Source organism: Pipistrellus kuhlii, unplaced genomic scaffold, assembly GCF_014108245.1.
Source record: "Pipistrellus kuhlii isolate mPipKuh1 unplaced genomic scaffold, mPipKuh1.p scaffold_m20_p_1, whole genome shotgun sequence".
Classification (NCBI taxonomy): domain Eukaryota; kingdom Metazoa; phylum Chordata; class Mammalia; order Chiroptera; family Vespertilionidae; genus Pipistrellus; species Pipistrellus kuhlii.
The window spans coordinates 115675041-115693050 of record NW_023425404.1 but is presented as its reverse complement, the minus strand read 5'-3'; the positions used below and the strand labels follow the sequence as shown (position 1 = coordinate 115693050).

The window sequence follows — 18010 nt, the reverse complement described above, 5'->3', positions numbered from 1 at the left end:
ATTTTTGAGGATAGAAAGTGATTAAAAGGAGCTGGGAGTCAGTAAGACAAATCCAAGTTATTTATTTGCCTGATGATCCCTGGTATCAGGTCCCAGCTCCATCACAATATCCATGTGGCCTGGGAATGCTAATCTGACCTTCTGCACTATGATTTCCTCCTCTCTGAAATGAAAGTATACACACACACACACACACACAAACACACACAGACATGACATACAGATACATATATACATATCCACAGACATGCAAACAGACACATATGCATATACAAACACAGACAGGCAAACAGAGACACACATACACACACATCTGTGTCTAACTGCTTGGACATTATAAATCCCTTTAAAAGCAAAGTCATCGTGGTCAATGGTCGTGTACTATTTTTATGCACAGCCTATCAGACATCATTGGGGCAGCTGCCCTGCTTATGTCTGAATTGGCAGCACAGAGTCTACAGCAGAATCAGAGCTATGGATGAAGAGACTCAGCCAGTAACGCTGGGCAGCATCCTCCACAGCACTGGGGCATAACCAGTTCCTCTCTCCTGTGCTTGCGAGGGCTGGGGACATCTGCTAATATTGCCAGGCTCAGATTGCAGGTGCAAAGTAAGTCTCTGAGTTGGACGTCTCTGTCCTCATGTCTGGTAAAGACTTCAGAACAGTTTAAGTGGGTCTTACGGTTCTCATGAATTAATATTTTGGTATTTAGGCATGTTTTTAAAAAGCCTATGACATCTTAAGACTTAAAAGATTTCCAGACCATAAGCTAAATATTAATATATGTATATATCTAACTTTTTTAAAAAAAATTAAAGTCACATTATTTAACCAGAGAGTAAATAGTATCTTTAAAACTGTCCATATCTATTCCATAATTACATACTTCAGACAAGAGCCTAGTTCCCAGCCAGAATCCCCAAAGGATGGACAGCATGAGCTTGGGACACAGGCAAAAGCTAACTGTGATGTAGCTCGTTTTTGTTTTTTCTTGAAAATACCAAGGTGAGTAGGTAATGTTAATGGAACAATCATTTTCCCCATACTTTGTTTTTTTAACTTTTTCTAATCATTCTTTCACATATCTTTCTTTATTTCTTCCTTAAATAAAGCTATCTCTTTCCTTCTTCCTTAATAAAGCTATTTCTGCTGATAGGTTGTTTGTAGAAAGGCAAGATTCCTTAGTATCCCCCTTTTCATTCCAGTGTGTGTGGAAATAAAGGAATAACATCCAGGCATAATGTTTTACCTCAGAGCCATCACTCATGGGAAAATGATTAAGATTAATCAAAGCAGAATTAAATGAAAATGGGCTTCCCATATTTATTAAATTAATTAAAGGCCTGGTGCAGGAATTCATGCACAGGTGGGGTCTGGCTGGCCAATAGGGCATGGCCATCTGGGAAAAAGGGCCATGGGCAGTTGGCTGGCTGACCCCTCGTGCCCCCCCCCCCCCCACCACTGGTTGAACTCATGGTTGAGGGGACAATTTGCATATTAGCCTTTTATTATATAGGGTTAATGTACCAATTTATGGAAGAAGAAGAAAAGGGATTAAGAGATGATGTGGAGAAACAAATTTTGAAATGATCTCAAGAGCTTCATGTAATCAATAGTAGGTAATGTCCTTGAATTATTATACCTGATCATGGTACCCGTATTTTCCGGCGTATAAGACGACTTTTGAAATGGGAAAAAAGTCAACCAAAAATTGGGGGCAAAAGACCAAAATTGCACAAAAATTACCTGCAGATCTTGACGGCAAAGTAAGTCTTTTCTTTGAAGTGGGGGGTAGTCCTATACAGCGAATATAGGCCCAAACCTATGTTTTAACTGTAAAATTAGGGGGCCGTCTTATACGCCGGAAAATACGGTAAGTGCTCCAAAAACTAAATAAAATCAGGTATATGCCATGCTCTGTGTAATTCACTTTAAGCAACCCAGCACTGACTACCGCTGGTGCGGGCACAATGACCCAACACTGACTGCTGAGGGGACTGTGGATCAGGCCCGGAGAGAGACTTGAAGAGAGAGAAAGGATCTGATTCGCAATCTCCCTCGCAGCTGTTGATCAGCCCTTTCCTCTCTCTTTCTCTCTCTGCTTCACCAGCAGCCACACCTCTGTTTCTCTCAGGCCTCTGAGGGGGCTGCTGATCAGCCCTGCCTTTCTGATCAAACTCAGAGATAGGCCCAGAGACATCTACTGGCATAGAAACCAACCAACCAGAACCAAATCTGGGACAATTTTGAGGAGCCAATGGCTGACTAGGAGGCTGAGCTTTTGATGCTGACTGGCATAGAAATTGGCCGATCAGAACCAAATTGGCCAGCAGGAGAGGGAAGTTGGGGTGATCAGGCAGGCAGAGGCAGTTGCGGGCGATCGGGCAAGTAGGCAGAGAGGCTAGGGGCAATCAGGCAGGCAGACAGGTGAGCAGCTAGGAGCCAGGGTCACAGATTGCCAGAGGGATGCAGTCGAACCTTCTTCCCCAATGGGTCACCAATTGGAGAAGGTGCAGGTTGGGCTAAGGAAATCCCTCCTCCTCCATGCACAAATTTTGTGAACCAGGCTACTAGTCTTACAGATAAGGAAATATATCAGAGAAGTTAATTTGTCTGAGGTCACACAGTAGGTGGTTGGGCCAAATTTAACCTCAGGTATGTTAGACTTCAGGACATTCCAGTACTGTACTATCATTTTAATGCTATTAAGGGTTCAAGTTGAAGAGATGGAGGTGGATGGATGGGTAACTGAATGAATGGGGAAAATGTGCACATGGCAAATACCCCTGAGTAACTGCTATGGTTTTTCAGGGCTCTCCAACCAAAATGCTATTGAGACTAGACATGCCCCTTCTCTTAACTGTCCAGGTTGTGTTGTGGCTGAACCTCTCCTAATTGTTGCCTCTTCTTCCTGCTCTGGAATCTATTAAATTAGGATGCAGATGCCCTTATGAAACATGGTTAAAAATAATCAAACTCAAAACAACTGACATCTCATATAATTGTACCCTGTTCAGCTGTGTGTCTTTCCTTGGACTGAGATTCGCAAAGGGTTAATCCAATATATAGTAAAGTTGTAAGAGCTTTGGAGAAAGTGCCCCATCATGCGGAAATGTGGAATATTTTGCTTTTACCTCCTTTATCTGCTTTCCTCCCAAATTGAGGATGTTGATATAAAATCTATCAGATAAACTTTCTTACAGCCTTTTTAATCCTAATCTCAATTTGGAAAATTTTCAAAGAAAATGCCTGTGTTTTTATAAATTGGACACAGAAATAGCAATTTGTCCAGGGTTGATATGACGGGCCTTTTGGCTTCTCCATGCAGACACTTGCTGCTCTCTAAGTTTGAAAGAGTTAAGAGGAAAGATGGAATGCCTCGGGAATGTTGGCAGGGAGGCCCAGCTCTCTCCTCTCTGCTTCTCACCCTGGGCGAACTCCCGGAGCCAGGAAAACTCAATGATGACTCTAGGTTCATGCTTTTCCCTCAGTTCTATCCCAAAAGCTGCCTCTGTGTGCTGGAGAGGGACCGATGTGCAATTTTCTACAGGGTGAGGCTTGTTTTTACCTTGTCCTTGGAGTTCCCAGACACAGGGAGAAAACATTTGAATTAGAAGCCATTGGCTAATTCTTGCTGGAAAACAGGACCTGAATGGCAGTGGGAGTGGTAAAGGAAGGTAAGGGAGAGAAGAGTGAGCAAGAGGAAACAGTTATTTTGATTGCATTTTTTTCTTGCCTGATTAAATCTAGTGACATTTGAACTTTGTGGTACTAAAAGAACCCAGCTCTAAATGTGGGGCCTGGGACCAGAGGGTAAAGGCGGAGCCTGGAACTGGCTTGGCTGCTGGTCGCTTGGCTCTGGGAACCTGCTCTGTGGCTGGGACCAGCTGGTGTGGGACTTGACTTGCCGGGCGCTGAGGACGTGTGGAGGGGAGAGCCTTCGGGTCCTGCAGCTGATGCAGAAACTATGGTGCTTCTCCAGGGCTGTCTACCAGGTGGGACCTGCAGTTCTCTTACGTTGCTTTGGAACATGAGAAATCTGGGGAATGGTGGCGGAAGGGCAGAAATTATTGTCACAAGTTTAGGGTTATGGAGTGTGTTATAATAAGTGTGGGGGCATGGTTAACATTAAGTGAGCATCCTCTTCAAGGTACCAGTCACTGTGAGAGGTGCCTTACAAGCAGTATCTAATTCAGTTTTCCAAACCACCAGATCAAGTAGGTGCTATGTCACCATTTTGGAGATGGGGCTATTGAAACTCAGAGGTCTTAAGTTGCTCACAGTCACCCAGCTGGTTAATGGCAGAGTCCTGCAATTAACCACAGGTCTTCTGGATACAAAAATGAGGATGCTCTTTCCATGAGTTTCTACTCCTCTTACAAGAGACTTTTTTTTTCCTCAAAGTGCATGTTGGGGTGGTGACAAGCTGGTAAGGGACTTGTGGCTGTGGCCAGGTGGGGAAAATGTTGAGCAACAATAAGAAGTCTTTGTTCTCACATCATCCTTGTCCCTTTGGTGGTTTACATAGTGGCCCCTGAAGTCATATATTCACACAGGTAAGAAAAATAGAAAATTTTCTGCAGGAAGGTAGTCCTGAATCAATTGGCTGGAGGTGCAGAGCCATCCAAAGGGGGAGACAAGAGTGTCACTGTCCCCTGTTCATCCACTCAGACTGCTGTCATTTTTGTCACGGAGACTTCAGGCCCCACAGCCCAGCCCAGAGGAAGGGGCCAGAATGATCTGGTGTGGTAGGGGGTGTCACAAGCTCTTCCAGTTGACAGTGGTGTTTTGTAACCCAGTTCATTTCACTAAATCAACTAGCGTGGTTTTGGCCCCCTCTCCTTGTTAGCTGGCTCACCACATGCTTGGAACCAAGCAGGCACAGCTGGTCTTTGTATTTTTAGGCGTAATTTGGCGGCGCAAATCCCTTAATGAACTGTAATGACTAAACAGCACAGGACCATGTAGCCCCCTTCCTCCTTCCCCCCCTTGAGGAATGTCTGGATGCATAGAAGTGACAGCTCCTTGGAAGAGGTGCCCAGGAGCCTGTGTTGATTTTACATAGGAGCATGCCTTCCCAGTACCCCTCCTCCCACTTCTCCTGCCCATTGGCAGTGAGACTGAAGGCCGTTCAAATGGTTTCTGGAAATGAGATTTTTACCAGAATAATTGTGTTTGAAGGGCATGTATGTATTGTTTTACTAATAATAGCAAATATGCCCATAACTGGTCTTATATAAATGAAATGTGAGTCTTACAAGTTTGAAACAATCTAAAAAGTTTGCACAATATTTTCAATGATGAGTTGCAAATCTGAAAGAAACCTGGAAAAAAAGTCTCCCTGATTAATCATGGTTGGTTTGTCTCCTTGAAGATTTTTCTGGTTTAGAGTCAACTTTCAAACAGCTTCGAGTTTGAGAGTGATTTCTTAATCAAGGAAATTCTGTCTTAGCTGTTGCTGTGCTCATGAATGAATTTGAGGGCCTGGCTTCCTACCTCTATCTCCCACCTTCTTTGTACCTCCTGTTTGCCTTCTCAGAAACTTCTACCACCACCAAGATTCTAAATCAAGTAAGCCCCACTTCAGGGGGCTTTTTCAGGACTTCCCTTAATGTTATAAGTGTTCTGAAAAGTACACTGAAATTTATCAGCTGCCAGGTTTGGGGGAAAAAATAAATTGTTCCTGCCCAACCTCTATTCAGTTTGTCAGGCATGGAACAGCAGCTCTGTGTCTGCCCTTCGCTCCTCCCATTTAGAGTGGGGGTGATGGCTACACAGGCCCATAAGAATTAGTAAGAATTAAGTAAGGGCATGTGCTGAAGTGTGCTGCAACACCAAGTGCATACAAATGGGACATGTTGTTGTTTCTTAATATACTATATTCTTACTGCTTTTAACTTGAGAAAAGTTTACCAAAAATGTCTTTATTTTTTAGTGGTGAGGTGACAAATGGCCATTTTATATATTTTGTTTAGGTAATTGTCTAGGAAAGACTCTGTGTTTCCTTTTACTGTCATGCTACTTACTCCTACACTCATAACACAAACGGGTCAATTCTGACACTAACTGGAGTTAGTGCAGACCCCACAGGTTAAGGGCTTAGTCCCACAAGACTGTCCCCCAGTTCAGATGCCAATCCCAAGTAGGTCCCAGGTGATCCACAACTCTTTCCAGCTTGGCTACAAAATTTTAGATGCCCATGAGCCACTCCCTGGGTTTAATCAGTTTCTAGAAACAACTTAAAGAAACCAGAAGCACATTTACCACCGTTATTGTAGGATAAAAGTGCATAATAAAGGGTACAGATGACCAGCCAGATGAAGACATCCAGAGAGTTTGGGAGAGTCCCATGTGCAAGAGCTTCTGACCCTGTTGCAGTAGGGGACTATTGTCCTCCTGAGTAGAGATGTGTTCACCAATCTGATGAAAAGCTATTTGAACCCTGTGATTTGGGGGGTTTATGGATTCATCGTCACATAAGCATGATTGATTATTAACATAATCTTCCTAGAAAACGGGGTGAGGCTGAAAGTTCCAAGTCTCTAATCATGACTTGGTTTCCTGATGACCAGCCCCCAGCCAGAAGCCCACACAGAGCCACCTCAGTAGAACAAAGACACTCCTATCACCCAGAAATGCCAAGGAGTTTTGGAACTCTGGGTCAGGAGCCAGGGTCAAAGATCAAATGTTAACACAAAAGATGCTCCCAGTGCTCTGATCACTTAGGAAATCACAGGGGTTTCAGAGCTCTGTGCAGGAACTGGGACAGAGACCAAAATACAATTGTTCTAGTAGTTCATAGCAATGCTTTCATGGTTTACAGCTTCTCACTGGCTAGGGTGATGGTTGTCAAACCCTGGCTGGATTTGAAATTTAACTCCCTATCTTTTACTATCACCCATGCCCAGGCCCAACTCCCAGAGACCCTGATTTAATTGTTTTGGACCTGTGTATTGGTATGTTTTCAAAGCTTTCCTGGTGATTCTAATGTGCAATCCAGCTGCAGAGCCCCTAAGCTGAAGGAGGCTCATTCTTCTGTCAGGCAGCAAGCAGATGTTTATAAAATCCCCAATAATAAGCAGCATTGAAATCACTGAAGGTAGGAGACACTTTAGAAATGAATGTATTCGGCCTTCAGACTGAAGAGTCCCAGGTTCAATTCTGGTCAAGCGCATGTACCTTGGTTTCGGGCACATCCCCAGTAGTGGGTGTGTAGGAGGCAGCTGATTGATGTTTCTCTCTCATTGATATTTCTAACTCTCTCTCCCTCTCCCTTCCACTCTGTAAAAAGTCAATAAAATATGTTTTAAACAATAGATAAATAATAAAAATGTATGTATGGCCTTAGCTGGTGCAATCAATGGTTAGAGCATCCTCCCAAACACCAAAAGGTCACATGTTTGATTCCTGGTCAATGGCACAAACCTGGGCTGCTGGTTTGATTCCTGGCCCTGGTTAGGGCTTGTGTGGGAGGCAACCAATTGATTCTCATTTTCTCCTCTCTTCCTCCCTTCCTCTGCTTTTCTAAAAAGCAATGGATGCAGGGGATGGGTGCCAGGCAGGTAGAGGTGGGTAGCACAGCACAGACCTGGAGGCAAATTGAGGTACTACCTCCGTGGGGGGAGGGGCAGGGGTGTATGCAGCCTGAGGTGGGAGGAGGTGGTGTGAGGAGGTGGGGGGGCGCGAAGGACAAGAGCAGGGAGAGGAATTGAGGCAGAAGGTAAAAGCTGTTACTAAGGGAAAGAGCTAAACAATTCAGAGCAGCCAAAGGCTCAGACACTCAGCACTGGGGAGAGAGGAATAGGGACCAACCACGCACAAATGAGCGCGTGGGGGCCATAGCTGGTAGTGGTGGCTCAGGGAGAGCGAGGGCAGGACCACATGATTTCTCGAACTGGGCTTTTAGTTTAATTATAATAACATTATATATAGTTTCTATGTGGTCTCCATTTTTGGTCCTCGGGTGTCAGGGTTCTCTCCTGCGAATTTTCCATTGATTATTCAGGAAGTTTTTCTGTATTTTAATGGTAATAGTTTGTTCCTGGGAGCATGTTCATGCAGCATCCACTTATTCTGCTGCCATTTTAAATCTCCTTACATTACTTTTTCCTTATTTTCTTATTTGAGATTTTTTTTTTCTTAGTTCCTTTGTTTATTGTTCTTTCCTTAGTTCCTTATTTGAGATTATTTGTTTGTTTCTTAAGATAGATCTGTATTGCTATGAATTTCCCTTTTAGAACTGTCTTTGCTATGTCCCATAGATTTGGGATCATTGTGTTTTCATTTTTATTTGTCTCAAGATATCTTTTGATTTCTTCCTTGATTTTTTTATTAACCTATTCATTGTTTAGCAGCATGCTATTTAGCCTTCATGTGTTTGTGTGTTTTCTAGTTTTCTTATAATTGATTTTTAATTTCATACCATTATGGTTGGAGAAGATTTCAGTGTTAAATTTTTGGAGACTTGTTATGTGGTCTAACATGTGGTCTATCCTGGAAAATGTTCCATGGTTGACTGCCTACTCTTTGATTTCTTCAAATGATCCTATATAATAAAAGCCTAATATGCTAAGTGTCCTGTTGTCTGGCCAGCCATTCAACCACTCAAAGTATAATGTGCTAATGATATGCTAATCAACTGCTTGCTATGATGTGCACTGACCACCAGGGGAAGACACTCTGACTAGTAAATTAGCTTGCTGCTAGGGTCCAGCCCATTGGGACTGAGCAAGTTGGGCTGGCCAGACATGCACTGGAGCCCTCCTAAGGTCCCTCTCTGGCTGGCCAACCACTTGCACCCTTCCCTGGCCCCCAATCGTGCACCAGTGGGTTCCCTTGGTCTGGCCTGCACCCTTTTGAAATCTGGAACCCATAAAGGGATGTCAGAGAGCAGGTTTCAGCCCGATCCCACAGATCAGGCTGAGGGACCCCACTGATGCACAAATTTGTGCACTAGGCCTCTAGTTTTGTAATATTTCTGTAGAAACAGAAGAGGAAGATAAACTGGACTTTCCGTAGCATGAATGATCAAGATATTTTCTTTTGTTGGTGTTATTTTAGAAACATTTCTTTCAGATTTATAACTTGTTATTGGATATATTCAAATTTTAAAAATTGTTGTCAAATTTGGAAAGCTTTCTCTCAAGTTTCTTTTTATATAATCTATTTTCAAACAAACTTATTGTTTGTAGTAAAAATACAGGTCTGTACCCTCTAAATACTGAATTATGGAAAAAATCAATTGTATTCTATGAATTCAATTCATAGAAAATAGTATGTGTTGCTTCTGTAATGGTGTATGTTGTATATTATATTGTCCCTTGATAGGGGATAAGCTTCTGCTTTTGACTGGAGATTATGAGAACTGGACTTTCTACTTATAATTTTAATGTCCGATAATTAGAAGATTTCCCCACTGACTATATTCTGGCTCTTCACTTTTTAAACTGTCTTCTATGTGGAGGCCACATTCCTGGATAGCCAAGTGATATGAGATACACTAATACCTGGTTAAAATCTGGCCCTGTACTTTCATGTACAACTTTCAGGTTAGGAATATGGCTGGAAGCCGTGTCTATACTAGTACTGTTCATTTTTTTTTTCATGCATGTAAATGACTGTGAACTTCATCAATACATCCTCCTTAACCCAAACTACATGCATCCCAACTCAACTTCCTTTTAGCTGAATTCCCAAAAAAATCTGATGGTCATTCTGATGCCACCTGATCAAGAGAGAAAGGTTAACAGAGGGGAATTTATTGTGGAAAGAGACATTAGTGACAAGTGAAGTGTAAGAGCTTGATTAGCTTCATGATGAATCCATCTCTGTACCTTTATCCCCAGCTCCCATCACTCCAGGCTGTGCAGTACAAACTATAGAAAAAATAAAATAAATAAGACTAACAACCTGAATTACTGCCATGCCGTAAATTGCATCTGGACTCAAAGATGTAGAACATATGTATGACATATGTAATCCTGTTTTAGATTATTATTTTTTAAGTTGGATGCCATTAGTTTTTTTTGTTTTGTTTTGGGTTTTTTTTGGTCTATTGTAGGAACTGTATTCTGCATTAGAGTTGGCCACTTTGTTTCTGTGTTGTTGTTGTTGTTGTTGTTTTCTAATCACTACAGGACAAAGCACAAAAGAGGCAATGGTCTTCCTAGTTATAGGATGTAAGGTATATCATAGAAATTAGGAGAGGGACAGTGTCCCAAGGGACATTACCACCTTCCTTCAGTGAGTGTGATTTGTTACAGGGTTTTAAAATCATCTGTGGTTCACCCGTCTCGCTGCTTCTAGAAGGAAATATGGATCAGTGGCTAGAGTAACCATCCAAGTGTCAGAATTTGGGTAGAGTCCTTTTTAAGCTTTTATATCCTGGTTCTAACCCAATGTTCCAGCAGCAGATCTGTGGCCCACAGGTCAGGCTGCAATGACCTGTACACACCACAATTGTTCCAAACAGTGTAAGAAAAGCAGGACAACAAGTGAGCTAATATATGAGATTGCTTTATCACCCTGGGAGGGGTGGCCAGAGAATGATTTGTGTTTTCTTAGTAGAAATCACGTTTCTGTACTGAGAGGTTATAGAAACATGAGCTGTTTTGAAAATGGAACTTTATCAGTTATATACATGATAAATTATGATGATGTCAGTGGTAAATTCTAATGACAAGCAATTCTCTAAAATGAGATTGGGTTTTCAGTAATTCATTTGTATCTTCTTAAACAACTAGTACAACCAGTTTGGGGGCGGTGGATTACGCCATGATTCAAAGAAACGTTTCCACATGTGGAAAGTTAGGCTTTGATTCTCAATTTGCTGTTTTTGCTGTTTCCCTTTCATCATTTTGTTATGGCAATGTATGTTTTCAAAGGGCTGTGCCCTTTGTATTATTTAATGCCTGCATATGGAGTGGGACTTAACTTTTCCCAGTGATCTATAACATATGTTATGGTTAAAGGAGGGAAGAAAAGGCTTGCGTCAAGAAGAACAATTAGCAAATGTATGAGGTTTGTTGGTAACTTTTTGCAAGTCTTTGCATTTGTTTTAGCCTTTCCGACAGTCATTAGGGCTGTTGGCACCTGTCAGTAAAAGACCCTGTGTTTGCATTCCTGCCAATGTGCTGGAATGTCACTCAGACTGTCTCCTGCAACAGTATTTTCTTATATTAACATGTATCACGTCTTTATAATGAGATTGGAAGCAAAATCCTCATTCTTGAATTTTCTAATTTCTCCTCTTTGATGTGGACAATATTTTCAAACAATGTCAGAGCTCTGTTTTTATCCTGTTCATAAAATGTTTTTGAGTCTGACATAGGGTGTTTTCATCCTCCTTGAAAGCACTTTCCTGGTTCTAGCGAGAAAATAATATTTTCAGAGTTTTAACATTCCCTGTCAGTTATTTCAGTCATCTCTCACATTGGGTCAGTTCCTCCCAATATATGCTCATCCACTTTCAAAACATTGTGGAAATCAACTCTGTATTTAACTTTTAACCAAAATCAGGCTACAGTTGAATAGTGGGGGCTTTGAAAATTCTACTTAGGTGGGGTCTGGAGTAATGGCATTAAAAGGGTTATAGCCAGTTTTTACTTAGATTGTATGTTTACTTGGGATATCTTGAAGTGGGGCTGATGGAGAATATGGGGGGGATGGTCTAATTCAGTGTTTTTCAACCTTTTTTGGGCAAAGGCACACTTGTTTCATGAAAAAAATCACGAGGCACACCACCATTAGAAAATGTTAAAAAATTTAACTCTGTGCCTATATTGAATATATATAAAGTAATTCTCTTGAATAGGAATCAAATAAACACAAAGAAAGCATTTTATAATTACTTAATTATGAAATATTAAGTAAACAAAATAGTGAAAAATTATAAAATTCTTGTCTTGTCTGCACCTACGGCACACCAGGCAACCCGCGGAACAGCGGTTGAAAAACGCTGGTCTAATTTTTCTGTCATTTCCTTTAAAAAAAAAAAAGACATTTAACTAAATGAAGAGTTTTTGCTTAACAACCTCAAAAAGTCCTATTCAAAACTGATGTCTTTTCAGAGGCCCATCAATTGAAAAAGAATTTTCCACATATCCTAACTTCAAAAACCCCTCCCCCTCAAAAAATCAAACATATTTTCTTCTTTATAGTTAACAGAGTAGTTTCAAATACATTCTGTTTTGTTTTTTTAATTATTATTATTATTCTCAATACCACTGGGAGGTATTATAAACAAGGGCACTGCACTGGGCTCAGAGAAGTTGGTGGCTGACCTCCTGTGTGGAGGATCCCAGTGGTTATACCACCAACATCTCTTCTGGGGTAATGATCTCCCAGGAAGGCCAGCAGATTTGGAGTAGCCCTCTTCAACAGTCATTTGGAAGAAGATGGCTGGCAGCGGATGCTAAAATCAACTACTCTAAATTATATTTCTAGCTTTCCCCGATTAATTAGGGCTTGGCATATTTCTGTCTCGGCTTCCCCATAAATTTAATTAAGATTGATTCATTCACTTATTTATTCATTTACATTTTGTTCATTTAACAAATAATGAACAGACACCGGCTATGTACCAGATATTGTGCTAGATTTTGGACATGAGATGGTGAGCAAAGCCAAATAGGATTCCATGTTATTAGAGGTTGCATTCTAATGGTAGAATCCCAACAATCATTCATTTACTCAGCAGCACCAATACAATACCAAACAAGGTCAGGTAAAATTAAAATTGGAAGCCAGTCCTTTGAGAACAAGGTGTATGGTGACCTAACAGAGGTATAAGAGGGAACTTGCTCTTTTGGAGATGTCAGGAAAGGCTTTCTGAAGAGGCAATGCATAAGGAGAGGTCTTAAAACAAGTGGGAGTTAACTAGGCAAAGGGGGCCAATGGGATAGGCAGGAATAATACTATGTGCCAACCCAAAGTTGCTGCAGCAGACAGGAAGACAAGAATACTGAGTTGGTTATGCCTAACAATCGTGTGTCCTTATTTAATAAATATAGTGTGTTTAATATAATTTACAATATTGGTGACCATTCTGCTTGACCACTGGGTGCTCTGTATTAAGCGTTGTCCTAACCCTGCATTGGACCTTGTGAAAACCAGCTGGCCTATTTTGGAAGCCCAGCCTCAGCGAGAAATTGTCTTCATTCCCAAGGGTGTGAGCTCATTACCAACACCAGATGGGTTCCCAATAAATGATGATCATGCAATCTGATTATTTTCATGTCTTGCTGATTCCCTGTGGAAGATGGAAATGGGGTATGGGGTCTCCTTCATCTTTCTAAGTTAGAAGAGAACATCTGTACCCCCTGCAGATGGAGAGAAAATGTGCAGTTCAGAATGAGGTGCCAATTCTGGATTAAAGATCCACTAACAATCACTTTTTAACTGGAGAATCAATCCATTTTTATCACAGGCTACATCATTTAAAGTAAGTTGGGCTTCCGCAGTGATACCTTGGAAATCTTAGTGACTTAACATGACAAATTATGTAAGTCCAGCAATGCATTCAGGGTCATCTTGTGACTCTCTCCTCCTGTAAGTTCTCACTGAACAAAGGAAGACAGAGAAGGGAAGCACCCATGAACATTTTTTATGGGTCTTCCCTTCTATACACATCCCATTGGCCGGAATGCAATCTCATGGCCACTCCCAACTGCCAGGTATGCCAGGAAGAGCAGGTGGGTGTGCATCTGGCTCACCTATTACAAAGGGTCCGCTTAGCTTGAGGTAAGGACATGTACCAATGTAGTCAGTGAATTGATGTAAGTCCCAATTCCCAGACCAGATCTTGTCACCTATAAAATTTAAATAGCAACTCTATTTACCCCATAGTGTTATCTTTAGGATTGAATGAGGCATTGCATGTAAAACACTTAGACCAAGCCCGATAAATAACACATATTCAACAAATGTTATGCTTTTATTATCAAAGTATTCATTCCCTACAAAGTAAAAGCAAACGTAATCTTTTTGTATTATCTCATCTCAGAAGGAAAAAAATCTTGATTATCCAAATTTGGGGAAGATTATTCTTCCTGATCCTCCTTTACATTTCCAGGGGAAATTTAAGAAAGTCTTTTGATAGACAGTTTTGTCAGGAAATAAGCAAGCTGTGATCTTAGCGTCAAGTGGGCAAGTTTGGTGCCTTAGGTGGCAGCCGCTGGGGACTTGCAGCTGAAAGTCACAGGGGTTGGCAGTTCCTAGAAATCTGAAGGGCGCTCTGTTCTCTCCTCCCTGTGAGCCTGGGTCCAGGCGCGGGGGCTGCCTCTCCCACACCCAGTGGCTCTGCCTCTGCTCCCTGGAGTGAGCGTTTTGTTTATAATGTCCCTGTTCTGGGGCAGCCACTCTGGCTTTTCCACAGCGTCTACTGGTCTGGCCCATATAACCCGCAGTTTGTTTTCTCTCTCAGTCAAGTCAAGAGCCAGCGCAGGGCATCCTTGAGCATTTTCTGAGCAAGAGGAAGTGCTTGTTGATATCCAGCTTGGGGGGGGGGGGGGGCAAATCGCAGCTGACATCTCCTTAAAGGGCCCAGATCCAGGCCAGGCAGCAGAAAGGCATAAGGTGCCAGCTCTCACTGTGCGCTCTGGAGGTAATAGAGGAAAGGGTTAGGCTGATGTGGCCTCCTTTTAACAACTGCTGTTATACTTAGTTCACCTCCTATGCCCATGAAGTTTTAGATAAAGCTTTGGGAACGACTGGATCAGCTGATGTGACACCAACTGGCCTTCTTGTACAAGGTCCACAGAATATTTGGAGCATATCACCTGATGACATCAAATCTTAGCAACAACTAAGTCACAGCTTTTGAATGTGTATAGACATTATTTGATAACCATTGGTTGGGGAGGGGTTGCTGAGGAAAAGGCTTCTGGGAATTCCAGCCAATGCTATCTAATAAGACTCCATATTTATAGAGTAAAATATTCCAACTGGCTGTGATTCTTGTGAGCTGAGTCTAGGGTAATCCTTCTCTTCAGTTAAGGCTGTATCTCAAACACCAAGGAAATGACTTGCCCAGACTGGTTATACCTATAAAAGATGTTAAAGATGTTTATTGAGCTCTGTTTTGAGTATTTTACAAATATATTAATTCTCCCAATGAGCCTATGAGGAAGCGACTGTGGTTACTCATTATACAGACAAGAAAATGGAGGTGAGATCACCCCATTCAAGGTCACACAGGCCAGAGTTACCTAGGCTGGCTCCTCATCGCTGGATTTATATAACCAGCAGGAGACCCTTCCTGGTGCCCATCCTTACCTCCGACAAACATCTGAGTATAGTCTCTCTCTCTCTCTCTCTCTCTCTCTCTCTCTCTCTCTCTCTCTCTCTCTCTCTCTCTCCTTTTCTCCATTTCCCCCACATCTCTCTCACCTTGGTCATGTGTTCATAGTTACCATATATGATCACCTTTCTAAGTAGCTAACAGTACAGAGGGAGAGAGAGAGATTTGGGGGCCAAAGAGACACAAAGACACAACTAAAAATAAATAGGATGGGGAACTGAAGGCATAAAAAAAGCTAGGGATTTGCTCAGCCCCATGAATTAATATTGCAGCCAGAAATAGCACCAAGGATTTCCAATTCCCACTAGATTCTCAATATGAGATATTGTGCTTTCCCCAGTAAGGAAGAGTTTACACTACCTCCTTTCTGTTTGGACTCTGCTTATGATAAAATATACACCAAAAAGAAGTGGTAAGATTCATAAACACACAGTTGAGCAGTATAGCCTCTCAAGGCCCTGCCTATTTGATTATTTTTCAGCTTCAAGACAGATTCTTCTTCCCATACACATCTGTACAGAGTCAGAGCCATCCACCCACCAGAGAGAGGGCTGATCCTGTCATTAATAACTGTTTGGGTTAGCTTTGGTTCAGAGACTGTGATTCTTTTCACGATTTTCTAAGCTAGTTCCTTATCAGCAATGTCTGGGCAAGCAGACACTCAGGTCTCAGGCCTGAGGAAGTGCCCATGGTGGAGGCTGGAGGGAGGATCCCAACTGACTGTGGAGCTCACTGTGAACCTCAGTTTTCAAAAGTGCTCACAATCTCCTGCTCCTGGCCCTTCCCGGACACTTGCTGAGGGCCATGATGTGGGAAGTAGCCTGTTTGTTTTCTTACCCAGCCTTGTGCTTTGTCCAAATTGTTGATGCTGCTCAGAAATTTCAGTCAATTCACTTGAATCTTAAAACTTATTGCTAAATCAATTTAAAGTTTTCTCTGCCATGGGGACAAATACTCTTCTATATATCCACAATAATTTTCTTTTTCCTCAACTAGTAATTTTACCTTTTCCCCATTTTTATTGCGATATAACTGACATACATCACTGTGTAAGTTTACGGTGCACTGCATAATGATTTGACTTACATATATTGTAAAATGATTACCACAATAAATTTAGTTAACATCCATCATTTCATATATATATGTGTGTGTGTGTGTGTGCATATATATATATGAAATGATGGATGTTTTATATATATGTATATATGTTTTATACATATATATATATATATATATATGTATACACAAAATAAAGAACAAAATGTTTTTTTCTTTGCAATGAGAACTCTTGAGATTTACTCTTAACAACTTTACTATGAATCATATAGCAGTAGTAACTATAGTCATTATGTTATATGTTACATTCATAGTACTTGTTTACCTTATAAGTGGAATGTGTACCTTTTGATCCCCTCCCCCCACCCTTCTCTCTGCTAATCAAAACTTCGATCTCTGTTTCTATTAATTTGATTTATCTTTAATTTTTATCATGTTTTTTATTTCACATATAAGAAAAATCATATAGCCAAAACCGGTTTGGCTCAATGGATAGAGCATTGGACTGCGGACTGAAGGGTTCCAGGTCTGATTCTGGTCAAGGGCATGTACCTTGGTTGTGGGCACATCCCCAGTGGGGGGGGTGTAGGAGGCAGCTGATGGATGTTTCTCTCTCATCAATGTTTCTAACTCTCTATCCCTCTCTCTTTCTTTCTATAAAAAATCAATAAAATATATTTTTTTAAAAAAGAAAAGAAAAGTTCATATAGCACTTGTCTTTCTTTGACTGACTTACTTCACTTGGCACAGTACCCTCAAGTTCGGTCCATACTGTTGCAAATCACAGTATTTCCTTCTTTTTTATGGCTGAGTAGTATCCCATTGTGTATGTGTACCACATCTCCTTTATCCATTTAGCCATTCATGGAAACTTAGGCTGTTTCCATGTCTTGGCTACTGTGACTAAAGCTGCAGGGAGCACAGGGTGCAGCTAGTAACTTTTGATTATATCATGGTGTATGTGAGATAGCAGAGACTGAGGTGTCAGCTCGATACAGGTCTGATTACCTGTCTCCACCAATTACAGGTCCATCATCTACCTGTTGCATGAATTTGGCAAGCTACATGAGCCTGTTTCTTCTTCTGTAAAATGGGGTGGGAATCATTTTCTTATAAGATTGCGTTAAGAATAAGATATTCTACCTAGAATACTCAGCATATTGAATAGCACATCCAAGGTGCTTAATAAATGGTAATAGTGTCATTGTTAACCCTTTAATCATCATTTAAGCATGCCTGGGAATCTACTGTGATAGGAAGGCCCTTTGCAGTAACATTAGAGATGAGTTTGAAATGGCTTAAAATAAAGATCAATCACCTGGATATTTTCCACATGCATTGCCAATTCAAAACAAGAGTGGAAGAGCCTGGAAAACATAGAAATAATTTTCATACATCCTGCTTTATGTCTAAGAACAATTCCTTCTCCCTCTCCCAGCATGGACTGCTAATCAGTCCCCATCCCCTTGAACTGCGCTTTCTTGAAGGGTTGAGTATCTCCACATATGGAGTGCAGTTTCTCTGCGGGGCCTAGAAATTCCTAAACAAAGCAAACCCTGGCAGGGCACGGGCTCCACGTGTACAAATCAGCTGCCATCAGGCGCCACCTCAGGTATTACAATGTGTTTTCACTTAAGGAGGGAACTGCAACCC

General features: G+C 41.5%; 1 protein-coding gene across 7 annotated transcripts in view; it reads left to right on the top strand.

Annotated features, from left to right (window-relative positions):
* Window positions 1-18010, top strand: part of FRMD4A (FERM domain containing 4A) — a 595439-nt gene that overhangs the window by 290688 nt on the left and 286741 nt on the right. For 2 of the 7 annotated variants that reach the window (XM_036460278.1, XM_036460288.1), the window contains exon 1: window positions 3777-3995. The exons of the other annotated variants lie outside the window; for them this stretch is intronic. In XM_036460278.1, coding sequence (XP_036316171.1) covers window positions 3792-3995 — 204 coding nt within the window. In that variant the 5' untranslated portion in view covers window positions 3777-3791. Of the gene's footprint in view, window positions 1-3776; window positions 3996-18010 lie in introns of those variants that run through there. 7 annotated transcript variants of the gene reach the window in all.